Source organism: Trichoderma ghanense, assembly GCF_004382785.1.
Source record: "Trichoderma ghanense strain CCMA-1212 chromosome Unknown scaffold_1, whole genome shotgun sequence".
Classification (NCBI taxonomy): domain Eukaryota; kingdom Fungi; phylum Ascomycota; class Sordariomycetes; order Hypocreales; family Hypocreaceae; genus Trichoderma; species Trichoderma ghanense.
In genome coordinates this window covers 1,579,851-1,594,287 of record NW_027395664.1, presented here as the reverse complement: position 1 = coordinate 1,594,287, position 14,437 = coordinate 1,579,851, and the positions used below count along the sequence as shown (strand labels likewise).

The window sequence follows — 14,437 nt, the reverse complement described above, 5'->3', positions numbered from 1 at the left end:
TGTCTATAAAGGGTAAGTCTTACGCGCCTCCATCTGGCGATTTATGGCTTCACTAGAGGACTCGTGCAAGCCACAGGCTAGGCGGCGAGAACTGTCCTTCTACTGGCTACCGACAAAGGATGGCACGAGATGGGGGTGTTTGACTTTCGCGTGTCGTCGTTGAGATGGCTGGCGGGAACCAGAAGATCGGTATTCACACGAGGGCTTCTTGGGTATTTTTAGTGTCTGATTGGGACTTCATCGTGGTGCATGACGCCCCAACTCGTGGTGGAGGCGAGAGGGTGGGAAATTAATACTCGTTTTGGGTATCTAAAGATGCGGTCTCCAGGAAGAGCACCCTTGGAACGAAAGGGTGTCGGGTGCGAGATGGAGAAGAGTCGTCTGAGACATGTGGCTGACTGATGGCAACCAGGAATTGCTTCTCTCAACTGAGTGAATGTCAGTCACCGCATGGGCGTATCCGGCTGGGACTTTAAGAGAAGCCTGATGAAACACTCTTCGGTCGATGAGCCCTTCAATGTGCTCGAATGAAAGTGAGCTTGGACGAGTCTCTGCGTATCCGGGGATGCAGGTCCTGATTCTCCAATCTCAGGAGACAGTATACTAATAGAAAAGTGCAGTAGAAGGGCTCACAACCTGGACACAGGTTACCAGTCTAGTCAGGAGTGTATGATGCTTGTGGGACTGCCAAGTCCATCTTCGCGTGGCCAACTATATGCTGCAGAGACTGAGCCCAACAGGTGCCGATTTCTACTTTCGTTCAACGTGCAGAGTCTACCCTACAGGAGGGGGAATGCTGACGGATTCAAGGAGGCCATCTGCTGGATATATCAGAAGGCCAGTGAGCAAGTTGCTTTTGTTCAGCTTCATTGTCCTTCACCTACTCCACTCATTGAACTCACCACAATGAGCTGCCGCCTGGGCCATATAACAGCTCACCAGCTCAGGCAGATGTCTGGTAAGCGAGATGAAGAGTCTTTTAGGGCTATCAGATAACCATATTACTCTCGACTCATGCTATGTATACGAATAGGCAGGGCTCCACCTGACGGTCTGCCATCTCCTTGTACAATGTTAAAGTTGCTTGTCAATTTGATAGGTAGCTGGGACCAACCAAGAAATCTCCAACTGTTCGCTTATGCTCTCGTGTTGCTCCAGATCACTGAATATTGTAATTAAGTGATCGGTTCCTCACGGTGCATCTGTTCAAAGTAATGATTCGGCGTTCGTGTTCAAGGTTCTGGGGATGATGATTGCACAAATTTACGTCGTCACCCTCGTAAGAACCTGTTCTCGTCGGTTGTGGATCTGACGCCGCTTTGTTGAAGCATGCCGCGGAGCAATCTCGTGATGACGCTTTCTTACTGACGGCTATTGCTGCATAGTGAGCATCAAGAGCGATGGGCTCAGAGGGCTCGATGGCTTGATTTGGGTGGGCAGTCTCCGAATCAGCGAAGTTCTGTATCCGTGAGTGGTGCTGTGCCTGACTCTGGAGCAAGCCCTGTACTTGCATCAATATTCAGAGGAGCTGAACGGCAAGAGTTGACGACGTCAACGTACCTCCCGTCACGGCCCTCAGTCTATCCACATACCTGGTGACGGTGGAAACGGAGAACCCGAGCGGACACGGCTACTCTTGACGAAGACTCAACTCCGTCGGAGACTGCATCTTGGATCCTCCGCAATGAACAAACGACACAAGGCCTCGTACGGCATCCCATCTCCTCCTGCACCAACAGCATACGGTAGCCCTCCATCCCGAAAGCCGAGTTGCATTCCATATGCTCTGAAGCCATCAGCTGATACTCCATCTCGGGTACCTCATGACATCCATACCCACGCCATCACAGCATCATGAGCCCATATACGTTCCAAGCCATTTATGACAGCTCACAACTTCCCACAATGCGGGATTCAATCCCGTACACACAAAGTGGAGTATTGGCTACACATAGAGAAGACCTGATCAACAATGAAAGAACAAAAAGAAGAAGCAGAAGGAGGAGGAGAAGTAGAAAATTTCAATCTACGCAAGGACCACATGGGCCGGCCATGCCTGTGCCCACGCCCTCTCGAGCACGGACTGACATCATGGTTATATGTGGTATGGAAGGTAGTTTTACGATCCATTGAACATCCAACAGCTACAACTATATGAGGAAGTATCCGTGCGTCTCTTTCACTCCCCCCTATTCAAGCCTCCATGCTTCAAAACATACACACGTACATACCACTTTTTGCACTGCAAGCATCTCGCACACCCTCCTTGCATCATCAAGGCACAAGACAGGACTTGCCGTATGAGGAACACAACACCGAAAAGCAAACAGATCTACCATACAATGCTTTTGATGCCCATGTGCGTTGCTTGCTTGCTGCAGCATCCACCCCGCAACATTGAAAGTTCAAATGCCAGAGGGACAAACTGTCAAAGCACGCAAAGCATCATTCCGAAAGCGAGATGAGATCTGAAAGGGCATGTGCCGTGCATTGCTCGCGTGGGTTTGCCATGTTCTAGGGTTTTTTTTTATCAGATCGTGTGATGTTACATGGGTAGGCATCCGTGCATTTTTTATTTTTTATTTTTTATTTCCTTTTATTTATTTATTTATTTTTATTTATTTATTTTTTTCGTTTCGTTTTTCTTTTCACCTCCGTGGAAGATACTCCGTACTCCGCGAATCAGTTTCCGTAAGGAACATTCCCCGTAGTACAAAGTAAAAGGCCTCGAAGGATTCGAAAAGGTACACATACTAAACAGTGATACCTTATGTGTGTGTGATGGTGGGAACTGCAAGGTCGAGAATAGGGATGCATGTACTTCAGGTCTCACGTAAGATCCAGGGTCGTTTCGTCCGATCCTGGTCCCTTTTTTTCTTTTTTTATATCTCCCATCTTGGGACCTGATCGAAATATGGGGTAAACAAGACCATATATCACATCAACAGCGACTGTGAGTCAGTCAGCTTTCCCTACAAGTCCGATCAGAGGTGTTGGGATCACCCTTGCATAATCAGCTCTTTTTTGTCTTGCCACGACTGCAATCATGGCATCGTCGTGGGAACAAGCAAAAGCAGTGTTATTGTCAAGCAACACCAAATCACTCCGTACATCTCCCCAACTGCCAACTTTACGGATGAAAGCATCATAATATCCTCCAAAGGCACTACATCCTCCGTCAGCCACACATACTCCTCCATTGTCTCACTCTCAACCCATTGTCAAGCAAACCCAGCACGCCATATCTACCTTGAGTACTCGCACACTGACTCATCACCTATCTCTGATAAAACCTCCCCCAATCTCCCAGTATACAAAAACGCAACAATGCCCTTTCTCGGCGTAATGTTCTTGGCGTGTAATCTGCCAGCTCCTTTCCCATTTTGTTGCACAATGCACTTCGTACGGAGTAATCAAGCATGCGGTTCGTGGATGCGCTGTAACCCATTCGGCGATTTTTCTGCTCCAGCTGTAATGTATGTAAGACGCTTCGCGACAAGGTACGGAGTAATGTTGCAAGTAGGATTCCGATACCGTCTTTGACGCAGTCAGCGTAAGGATGCGCGGAATGTCTGATGGACTGTCGGCGATCGCAACCATCTGACTCATGGCCTTGTGCAATCAGAAGGCCACATAACACAACAGTTGATCTCTTGGTCAGCTAAAACAAAGGGAAATAAATCACAAAGACCACGATATAGCATGCCTTGGCATCGGGCTGTCTATTATCAAGTCTTCTATCTAAATAGCTAAAAACTCTCGAGACTCTGTGCCCGATAGACCGGCTTTCTCCTGTTCCAACCCCGACAACTGACTTTGCATGTTCAGCAGCTCGGTCAAGAGAACTCGGGAAGAAAGATGTTGAACTTCTTCTTGGTTCCCGAAAACGCCGGTGTGCAGCTCTTGTTGTATACCCATCATTAGCGTAGCTCATAAGTGTGTGCATGTAACCGTTCCTTTGCAGACGTGACCCTGTTGCTGTCTATGCAAATAATCCCAGACTTTTGTCTTTGTTGAAAGACGCCCCCCTCCGTTGATCCCCCAAAGACCCTTGGTATATGTAAAGATGACAAAGAAATACGCATCTTCTTTTTTTGATCGACAAGAAAAAAGAAATTTACGCCGGAAACCGCCTCGCTTTCCCATGAATCCGAATGGTGAAAGCCCTCAGGTTTCGTTGAGAACCGTTACGCCGCCTTATATGTGCCTGATGAAAAATCGACATGTTTTGGAAAGAAACACATCATTTCGTGAATCAAGATGGCAGAGAATTGTTGAATACTCCGCGTGCAGAAGTCTCAGCTGCCGCTTAGAACTTGAGCGGCTTGGGCTGCTCCCAGGTGAAGGACTGGTTGGTGCCGAAGTGGCCGTTCTTGGCAGTCTGGAGGTAGATGGGGCGAGTCAGGTTCAGCTCGCGGACAATGACACCGGGACGGAGGTCAAAGTTGTCGCGGATGATCTTGACAAGCTCGTCAGAGGTCTTGTCCGAGGTGCCGTAGGTGTCGACGTAGATGGACAGGGGCTCAGCAACACCAATGGCGTACGAGAGCTGGACGAGGGCACGGCGGGCGAGGCCGGCAGCGACCAGGGACTTGGCAATCCATCGGGCGACGTAGGCGGCGGATCGGTCGACCTTGGAGAAGTCCTTGCCGGAGAAGGCACCACCACCGTGAGCACCCCAGCCACCGTAGGTGTCGACGATGATCTTGCGGCCGGTCAGACCGGCGTCACCCTGGGGGCCACCAATGATGAAGAGGCCAGAGGGCTGGATGTGGTAGATGGTCTTGTCATCAAGGTACTTGGCGGGGATGGTGGTCTTGATGATCTTCTCAAGGATCTCCTTGCGGAGCTCCTCGGTGGTGATGTCGGCGGAGTGCTGGGCAGAGACGACGACGGTGTCGACGCGGAGAGGGACCACGGCGCCGTTGTCGTGCTTGTACTCAACGGTGACCTGGGTCTTGGTGTCGGGACGCAGCCAGGGCAGGGTGCCGTCACGGCGAGCAGCAGCCATGGCAGCGTTGAGCTTGTGGGCAAGCTGCAGGGTCAGGGGGAAGAGCTCGGGGGTCTCGTCGGTGGCATAGCCGAACATGATGCCCTGGTCACCGGCACCGAGGCTCTCGAGGGCCTGGTCGAGGTGGAGACCCTGAGCGATATCAGGGGACTGCTGCTCAATGGCGACCAGCAGGTTGAGCGTCTTGTAGTCGAAGCCCTTGTCGGAATCGTCATAGCCGATGTCCTTGATGGTGTTGCGGACAATCTTCTGGTAGTCCAGCTTGGCGTTGGTGCTGATTTCACCAAAGACCATGACCATGCCGGTCTTGGTGGCCGTCTCGCAAGCAACCTTGGAGAGGGGGTCCTCGGCGAGACAGGCATCGAGGATGGCATCGGAGACCTGATCGGCGATCTTGTCGGGGTGACCCTCACCGACGGACTCGGACTGGAGGAGCAAGTCAGCGGCTGAACGTTGTGACTTTGCAAGGCCAATTGGCAGAGAGAGCTGCTCCAGAAAAGGGAGAGGGGAAGGGACGGCTTACGGTGAAGAGGAAAGTGTCCGCCTTGGCGACGCCGTTGGGAGTAGACATTGTGGCGGTTGTGTGAGATGGAGGGGTAGATGAAGAAGAGAGAGAAGAAGAAGAAGACGAATAGAATCAACAAGGCACAAGAGGACAGACAATCGCTCGAGAGGGGAGGCGAGAGGAGGCGAGCTGGCAGAAGAAGGACGAGGAATTGCTGGAGAGGAAGGAAAAAGGGTGAGAGAAAAAAATTGGCGATGGCCTGGACTTTTTATTTAGGCCCGACGGTCGGTCGGAGAGGGGCGGCCAAGCACGGCATGGATAAGATAAAAACTGGGAGACGAAAAGAAAAAAAATTAGCACTATCTTGCGACGCGGGTAAAACGCACCAATTGCGCCTCGTATTCGCACCGCGGGGTACAAGGGATCGCTGCTGGTTCTGCATGTGACGGCAGGTCACCCCGCTTGCCGCGCCGGAGAAAGGAAGACGACAGACGGTACCTACGGAGTCCCTGGTCGTCATGCCTAAGTATGTATTTTGTTGTGTTGGGGTTCCTTGAGGAGCGAAGCTGGGGGACGGAACCCGAATACTGAGTGCTGGGGTGTGTTTGTCTCTCTGAACAAATTACCGCAACCGCTGGTGTTGCGACGAGTTGGCCTAGGAATTATCCGCGCATCGCGACACGGCCGTCAATAATAGTCCGAACTACTCTCTCCCTCTTCTGTTGCTGTCATTTTCCAGACAGGATTCAATGACACATGCTATAAAAGACGCGAAGTAATATCTAGGGATTCCTACTGCCATGAGTGTACTTGTGTGGTAGGACAATGCGAATCCGACAATCCAATGCCGTGATAGGCTGCCATGTGCCAATTTCCACGCAGGATTGGTGTGACTCCCACTCGGAGCCAGAGACGGCGCTAACCAGAAACGGACCGCCCAACACGCGTACCTGGGATGGCGTGCGTTAGAGAGCGACCTGTTGCGCGAACAGTCTCGCGCGTGGCGGCCAGGTACCCCTCTATGGCGGCCTAGCATGCGGTGCATGGCAGAAATTGCGCCATCTTGCGCCAGCCCGCCATTTGATGCTGCGCAGCGACTGCTTTGGAAAGGAAAGCATGGCATTGAAGGTGAGTCAGTCCAGGTCAGTAATATCCTGTACCGGCAGTCAAGGTCCTTCTTACAAGCCTCACCGGACACGGAACGCAGTCCATCCCGGGCGCAGGTTGTCCAACTCCGAGCATCGTGTACCCATTTCCTGCGGCCCCTGCAACCGCTGCCGTCTCACCAGCTTGCAGTCACAGCCAAGAGGCGGCCTTTTACCGCCGACCGCCGACGAATCTGACTGCTGGGCTGCTGCAACGTGCATGTGCTGCGGCCCCCATCCGGGACCTCTTTCAATGTTTCTTATCCCTTCCACGGAGGACCCTGACCGTTTACAACTCGCAACGTACACTTTTCGGCTCCTTCCCTCTCTTTTTCCTTAGTAGAGGACCCCACCTTTCCCACCTGGCGGTTTGCAATCGCGCCAAACCCAAAACGACACAATCAGATGCGCAAAAAGCTTCGATCTTAGCTCGGTTGGGCCTTGGAGCTTTGCCTACGTAATAATTCTTTTTTTTTTTCTTTTTTTTTCTTCGGCGCCGACAATCCACCAGCATTTCTCCTCGACCTACCCAAACAAAGCCTGGCAAAGACAACCAAGGATATCGCCGCGATCCTTGTCAAATAGTGCATCCAGAACCGGCCCTACGCTCTCCGAGGGATATAGATATATGGTGTGTAAGACAGCCAGCAGCTGCACACCATGAGCAAGTTCGGCGCCATGATCATGGGCCCCGCGGGGGCGGGCAAGGTATGGCGAGCCTCTTCTTTTTTTTTTTTTCTTTTTCTTCTTCTCCAGCATCGTCTTCGTCTTCATCGTTATATGTGCTTTGGCTGTGCTCCTTATGGGCGCTTTTGTCTGGTGGAAAGAGGAGATGAGAGTGCCTTGATGCTGGTGGTTCACGAATGCCGATGTCCGAAGCTGTGCTGATGCGGATGACGCTGCTGCTGATGCCGATGCTTGTCATCCGTTGTCGATACGGGAATCCCTCCGATCCTTATCCCGGCCGGTGAAACACAAAGCGCAGGGCGTCCTCTTCCCTTGCTCGAGCTGCGATAAGGGTACAGGCTCAGCGATGATATGACGTGCGATGATGTGCTTTTGCGATGCTTCCGCCATCGATATACCCATTCCAACGGCGTTGCGAACGAATGCTACACCAGAGACTCGAGACAACTGACTTACGCAACTGCCATCTAGTCCACGTTTTGCGCTGCCCTCATCACCCACCTGCAGCTCAACCGCCGCTCGGCCTTCTACATCAACCTCGACCCCGCCGCCGAGTCCTTTGAGCACCAGCCCGACCTCGACATCAAGGAGCTCATCTCCCTGCAAGATGCCATGGAGGAGCTGGGTCTGGGGCCCAACGGCGGCCTCATCTACTGCTTCGAGTTCCTCATGGAAAACCTCGACTGGCTGACGGAAGCACTGGACTCGCTCACCGAGGAATACCTCATCATCATCGACATGCCCGGCCAGATCGAGCTATACACGCACATTCCCATTCTGCCGAGGCTGGTCAAGTTCCTGACGCAGTCGGGAGCTCTCGACATCCGCCTTGCCGCCGTCTACCTCCTCGAGGCCACGTTCGTCGTCGACCGGGCCAAGTACTTTGCCGGCACGCTCAGCGCCATGAGCGCCATGCTCATGCTCGAGATCCCCCACATCAACGTGCTGTCCAAGATGGACCTGATCAAGGACCAGGTCAAGAAGAAGGACCTGAAGCGCTTCATCACACCCGACGTTGCGCTCTTGGACGACGACCCCCTGGAGCGCAGCAGGAGGATAACAGAAGGGCCCGAGGGGGAGGACGACGAATCCGTCCCGCCCGACGAGAAGAGCCAGGTGATGAAGGGCGCCAGCTTCCGCCGCCTCAACAGAGCCGTGGCCGGGCTGATTGAGAGCTTTAGCATGGTCAACTATCTCCGGCTGGACGTGACGAATGAGGATAGCGTTGCGGGGATCCTCAGCCACATTGACGATTGTATCCAGTACCACGAAGCGCAGGATCCAAAGGAGCCTGACGACGAGCGAGAGTACGACGAGGAGGAGGACTAGACGAGAGAAAGTACGGTACAAGGGAACGAAAACAAGGAAGAAAAGGAACAAGAAAAGGAAGACTGCAGAATGTTCTGCTTTGGCAATGGGAAAACTTGAAGCGAAAAGGGCACCGAACTGGTCAAGAACAGAGATGTAACGGGCGATCTATCGGTTGGTTTACCGGTTGGCAGGGAAAAAAATGCATAGCGACGGCGTTTTGGGAGGTTTGAATAATAGGACAGGGAGCAAAAAGTCGTCCATTTGGCTCCGGTTCTCGTAACTGATCCGTTGAGCTCCAAACGGAACTATTTAAAAAGGAAAAAAAAAATGATTCATTCATGCATCCAAAACAATACAAGTTACAAAAGTTCCGGTAAACGTTATCGTATGCTTCCCAGGCTTTGACGTAGTAATTCCCCCATGATTCCCAAGGCATCATACATCCCATACATCCATACATCGTGATGTCGTGTCTTAAACGCCATATCACCCTTGTGTTTTCCTCCTCCTCCCTCTCGCTCGTCGCTAATCGCTTTTCCCCCCTCATTCACCCCCCCCCCTTATCACCGAACCATAATAACCCCAGCCCATCCTCCTCCCATCACCGTCTCTGCTCATACATCCCACCACCACTCCTCCTCGCCGAATACTCATCCCACTTGCCACTCGCCTGCTGCCCCTCATACCTCTTATACTCATCCACCCAAACGTCCTTTAACACGGCAACATAACCCGCAACTTTGGCCCCCAAAACAGCCGCGTCCCTGGCACTCTCCAAAAAGCCCCGATTCCACACCCACGCGACGAACAGCGCGACCATCGCCCAAAAAAACGCCCGAAAGACGAGCCGCGTCCACCAGAGGACGAGGCGGCGGATCCAGTTGAGCACGACGACGGTCGCGACGACGGTGGCGAGCGGGAGGAGCACGTCGAGGGCGGCCTGGTGGGAGGAGAGCTTGTCGAGGAGGCGGTCGGCGAGGGGCTGGAGGTGGGCGGCTTGGAGGAGGAGGTGGCGCTTGAGGGTCTGGAGGGGGGATGAGGGGGAGAGGATGTGGGTTTGGATGAGGGTTGCGATGTTGGGGGGGAGGAGGGAGGTTAAGAGTTGCGTTGCGAGGGTCTCGTCCATGGTTTGTTGATGATGTTTTTCTTTGGAGGGTCGCTTGGTGATGGGGTCGCTGGGCGTGTATATATATATGTGTGTGTGTGTCGTCGCTACCCCTTCGTGTTCGCGATAAAGAAGCGCAAGAATGCCGTCGAGATCCCGCAGACCCTTTCGTTTCGTCAAGTCGATACGTTGGAACAGCTTCCTCGTCAGAAGGAACAATATGATCCTCCTCCGAGTCTGTTATCGATCAAACAAGCACCGCGACAACAAAAGCGCGTCCGACGAAATCCACAGCAGCAAAAAAAACAAACACCAATAGAATCCTTTTTGCGCAAACGTGCGATGGGGATGCGAGATGGTGTTATCCTGATTGTCTGGTTGGGGCAAGGTTAAGGTAATGTAAGCGAAAAAAAAGAAAAGAAGAAAAAGGATAGGTTGCTGCGATCATGTGGACGAAACAAAACAAAGTTTCGATAGAACGGGGGGGGGGTTTCGTTGTGCAAGGGGTCTCGCGATAAGATAAAGTGCCGCGGATAGGTAGGTACCTAATAGTAGGCAGTTGTTTTTTCGTTGGTGGGCTTACTAGCAATTTTTACTGTCTGTTATTCTAGGGTTTTATTTGGTCGTCTTCAACTTCGGATTTGCTCGTCACGGCTCTGTTTTATGTACATCAGCTTGCAATTGTTGGGCTGCTTGTTGTCTTCCTCTGGTGCTTGCTCGAGGGCTCGAGGACCCCGCTCTCCATCTCTGTTTGAAGCCCGCCGCAAATGGCGTGAATCGAGCCCATTTTTTCTCGCCCATACTGGCAAGCCCCCCGTTTACATGTGATGCTCTTATAAGCGCCTAAACGCCGTCTCTCCACCATACTGCAGCTCTACAAAGGAGTCTTCATGGCTCTGTCGAACAATGCAAAAGACGCATAAAACATCGCATACCTTACTCAACACGTCTTCATTTCTACATGCTAGCCCAAGCTACTGGTTTAAAGAAGACAGAAAACCCTTCCGCCGCTGTCGTGTCATCGTCGCCCAATTCATGTCAGCAAAACAAGCCAAGCCATCGCCCCCCCAAAGCAAACAAGAGGAAACCGCTCGACGGACATGTCAAGTCTCGCAAAGCGCTGGGACCAAGGAAAAGCAATCAAGTACATAAGGAATTTGATAATGAAAGAAAAGGGTATCGAAGGGTAGGCCATCCGCGCCTTGGGAAGAAAAACGTCGGACGGCATTAAAGTCATAGTTTGTCCACTTCCCCTGCCTCCACCGCTCCATCTCCCCCAGTATTAGGCAGTACGCCTTTCTGCTCAGCTCTTTGTTGATCCACAGCCGGCATATTCCAAGGCCTCAAACGACATTCCACCGCAAGTTCCATCTGCTCAAGGAATCTCAACCTCTCCGTCAAGGACACGCAGGGCTGCCTCGATCCTCCGCTTGTACAGCTCATGACCGCCGGGATGGGTTCCGTCCGCTTCGCCCAACGCCAGCACACACTTGCCCAAGCTGGCCACCACTCGTTCCACCGTCTGCTGGACGTCCTTTGACAGAACCTGAAGCGCCGGTGACTGTCCGCCTCGGCCGTTGCTGCTGCTTTGCGAGTAAAGGCTCGAGGCATCAGTCAGAAGCGAGTCTCTGAGTCGCTTGCTGGCCTGATCAGGAGAGCCGCCAGGCGTCAAGATACCGCCGTTGAGCTTGGCCTTGTTGACGAGTGGAAAGCTCCGGTTCGTCCCGACAGACTCAAATGACGAATGGGAGGGTCGGTGCATAGACCTGGTCGAGGCGTTGCTCACCGGCCGAACCATGGACGCCGTGCTGCTCCGCTGATGCGCCCCTTGGTTGGGAGCAGTTCGATCGCTGTCGGTCGAAGAGCCTCGGAACGAGCTTGCGTGCTTGTGACGAGCATCCTTGAACAGATCGGCTGCTGTATACACCCTGTACCCGGACAGTGCGGTTGAACTGCGACTCACGATTTTCTCGTTGGCCGTGGCAAACGTATCTACAGAACTGGTCGAGTCCGAACTGGCGCTCCGCTTGTGAGACAACGTTGGGCCACGAGCGGTTTCCGCCGAGCTCGCGGAGCTGACGCTTTCCGAGCGCAGTCGTCGCCCACCCGCGGGTATAGAAGAGTAGAGGAAGGAGTGCTCGTAATCAAAGACGTCTTCGCGATCCTCGTGGGAGATGGGCCCCTCGAAGGGTTCGTGATACAGCGACTCTTCGCTCTCGCTGCCGTAGCCATCTCGGGGGGGCTGGGGGCTCGACTCGGCTTCGGTGTACTCGGTAGCAACGCTCTCGGCCGGTGAAGAGCCGCGAATGCCGTTGGTTGCTGCCTGCTGGCTCGTTTCCAGCGGGCTGGCCAGGGCCCGGCCCTTGGGAGTTTCACTTTCTTCGGGGTCATCTTCATAGTCCTCCTGCGGCTCGGGCGTCTGCGGATACTCGTAGTGCACCCTGACGCCCTCATCCAGCTCTCCCTCTCCCTCTCCGTCTCCGCTTTCTTCCTCTTCCTTCGCCAGCACCTCCTCCTCCTCCTCCCCCTCCTCCTCCTCTTCCTCTTCCTCTTCCTCCTCCACTTCTTCAATCACTTCAGCCACATGCTCGACTTGCTTCTGGTTATGGTCACTATCGCTCGTATCCGTGTTGCCGTAGGAGTACTCATCACTGCTGCTATGGGCACCATGAGACTCTGCTTGGGCCGGATCCCAGGTGGCATTGGTAAAAGGGCTCGGCATGCGGAGGCTTTGAAGACTGCGACGCCTCATGCTGTCTGCTCGTGCTTGTTCCTTCAAGCTCGAAATCTTCCCCTTCAAGCCCTTTAGCTGATATTGCAGATCACGCATCTGCGACGCCGAGGCGGATCGAGTCAGCCCGAAGTCGGAAAAGCCGCCCTTCGTGGGACTCGCCAAGGTGGTTGTCCGTGAACCGTTCCGCTTCCCGTCTATGCCAGCCGCATTTCCGTTTTCGCCCAGAGTCTCCAAACTGTGGTCCAGCTGATAGTACTGAAAGTGGCCATGGGCACCTTGGGCTGACGCGCTGCCCAGACCGTCCATACTTCTAGATGTGGGCAGGGGCCGCCGATAGCCACCCGCAGAACCGAGGGCACTCGCAGAGCGTTGGGGATAGCTCGACAACTGTTGTGCCCCAGCAGAGGCTCCAAGGGCGGCTCCGTTCTCCTTTGTGGCTTTTGAGGGGTTCGTCGGAGAGGGCGTGATACCCGACCTGCGAAGGGACGTAGGAGCCCTCGTCGTGGTTGGTGATGGAGTTGATGTATCCGATACGGAAGAGTAACTGAAGGTTCTCGCTCGAGTAAGATTGTCCTCCATGTGCTGCACATTTGTCAGTTCTCGCTCACGCTCACAGAAAAGAGCAACGCTGCTCATGCTGAGCTTACCGTTAATCTCGCTTTGGCGTTGGCCAAGATCTGCTCTGCCCGCTGGCTCAGGGCAGCTCCGTCGTCGCTCAATCTCCTCACGGTCATGGGATCGTAAGCGCGCAGGTGGTGTGCGACGGCTGTTCCTTCGACGTAGGCAGACGCCAAGCTTTCCTCGTCGTCGCCTTGAAAGATGCTGTCCCCTCCCTGGCTGGCCGTGTCGTCAAAGTCGACAAAGGCGCCGCCGTCGTGCGTGCCGACTGTGCTGGTGGACTCGGTCGACATTCTGCGCTCGCCGTGCCTGTGCTGGTGCTGGCGCTGGCGCTGCTGCTGGAGGCGCTGCTGGATGAACTTGTTGCCCGTCGTCAGCGACGCTCGAAAGGGGCCCTCGTCGCCCGAGCTGTGGGTTGAGCGCTTGGAGGCATTCCGCGAGGGCACCGGGCCAACGACGCTCTCCACCTCGGTGACCTCGCCAATGTCCGAAAGCATGGTGCCATTGCCGTAGATGATGCGCGTAGACAGAGGGTCGGGGTTGGCGTGGAACTCCTGGCCGAACTGGAAGCCGTCCTCGATATGGTGGCCGCTATTCCACAGCGACGGGCCCGTGGACGGCCGGCTGTCGTACGGATCGGGGCCGTCGTAGTCGGGCAGAATCATGTCTGGGTTGGTCAAGGTGGGCGACGCAGGCTGGGGGTACGGAACCGCCATGCCGCGAGCCTCCTGCTGGTTGTCATAGCGATTCGTGGCAATGGACGGCATCGTCACGGCGGCTCAGCGTAGCCGTAAGGGAGGCTCGAGGGCGGAAAGGCTGCTGCTGCTGCTGCTGCTGCTGCTACTTCAGCTGTGCTCGTCTGTCTGGTCCCCTTTGCCCTCTTTATCCTTGCGAGCTCCGGGACAAGGCAGATGCGGAAACCCTGCGGTCCAAGCGCCCAACAAGTCGCATACAGAGGACCAAAAAAAGCGGTAACGGAGAAGAGAGCTTGGAGGGCCGCAGCTGGAGCGTATGATCGTTGCTTGTGTCTGCGCAAGAAGAGGGAAAGGAAGATGTGTAAGAAACGAAGGCAAGGGGCGTGTGATATTCAAAACTATGCGAGATCGATCGGGCGCGCCACGAAGACAAGAAAGGAGCGACAGTGGATCGGGCGACAGGATTTCGGGGAAAGCTTCAGAGCCTGAGCCTGAGCCTGAGCCTGGGGTACGAGTAAATTAAAATCAGGTATCAGGATCGGTTGTTTCTATTTCTGCGGATCGCAGCGCCGAGGCGAGCAAGAGAAGAACGTGGCAGCAGCGGAAGAGACACAGCAGAACAGGGG

At 54.0% G+C, this 14,437-nt stretch overlaps 5 protein-coding genes across 5 annotated transcripts; 1 reads left to right on the top strand and 4 right to left on the bottom strand.

Annotated features, from left to right (window-relative positions):
- Positions 1-4,309: 4,309 nt before the first annotated feature.
- CCMA1212_001900 (uncharacterized protein) lies at positions 4,310-5,582 on the bottom strand (the record flags this gene model as incomplete). Its single annotated transcript, XM_073699308.1, has 2 exons — positions 4,310-5,437; positions 5,535-5,582. 2 exons carry the CDS (start codon positions 5,580-5,582, stop codon positions 4,310-4,312), a joined length of 1,176 nt encoding a protein of 391 aa, XP_073561906.1.
- Positions 5,583-6,219: 637 nt separating this feature from the next.
- On the bottom strand, positions 6,220-6,561 carry CCMA1212_001899 (uncharacterized protein; the record flags this gene model as incomplete). The annotated part of the gene is made up of 1 exon (XM_073699307.1): positions 6,220-6,561. One exon carries the CDS (start codon positions 6,559-6,561, stop codon positions 6,220-6,222), a length of 342 nt encoding a protein of 113 aa, XP_073562324.1.
- Positions 6,562-7,321: 760 nt separating this feature from the next.
- Positions 7,322-8,677, top strand: CCMA1212_001898 (GPN-loop GTPase 3; the record flags this gene model as incomplete). Its single annotated transcript, XM_073699306.1, has 2 exons — positions 7,322-7,369; positions 7,820-8,677. 2 exons carry the CDS (start codon positions 7,322-7,324, stop codon positions 8,675-8,677), a joined length of 906 nt encoding a protein of 301 aa, XP_073562323.1.
- Positions 8,678-9,260: 583 nt separating this feature from the next.
- CCMA1212_001897 (uncharacterized protein) lies at positions 9,261-9,785 on the bottom strand (the record flags this gene model as incomplete). Its single annotated transcript, XM_073699305.1, has 1 exon — positions 9,261-9,785. One exon carries the CDS (start codon positions 9,783-9,785, stop codon positions 9,261-9,263), a length of 525 nt encoding a protein of 174 aa, XP_073562318.1.
- Positions 9,786-11,139: 1,354 nt separating this feature from the next.
- CCMA1212_001896 (uncharacterized protein) lies at positions 11,140-13,883 on the bottom strand (the record flags this gene model as incomplete). Its single annotated transcript, XM_073699304.1, has 2 exons — positions 11,140-13,080; positions 13,146-13,883. The coding sequence occupies 2 exons, from the start codon at positions 13,881-13,883 to the stop codon at positions 11,140-11,142; spliced, it is 2,679 nt and encodes an 892-aa protein (XP_073562317.1).
- Positions 13,884-14,437: the final 554 nt, after the last annotated feature.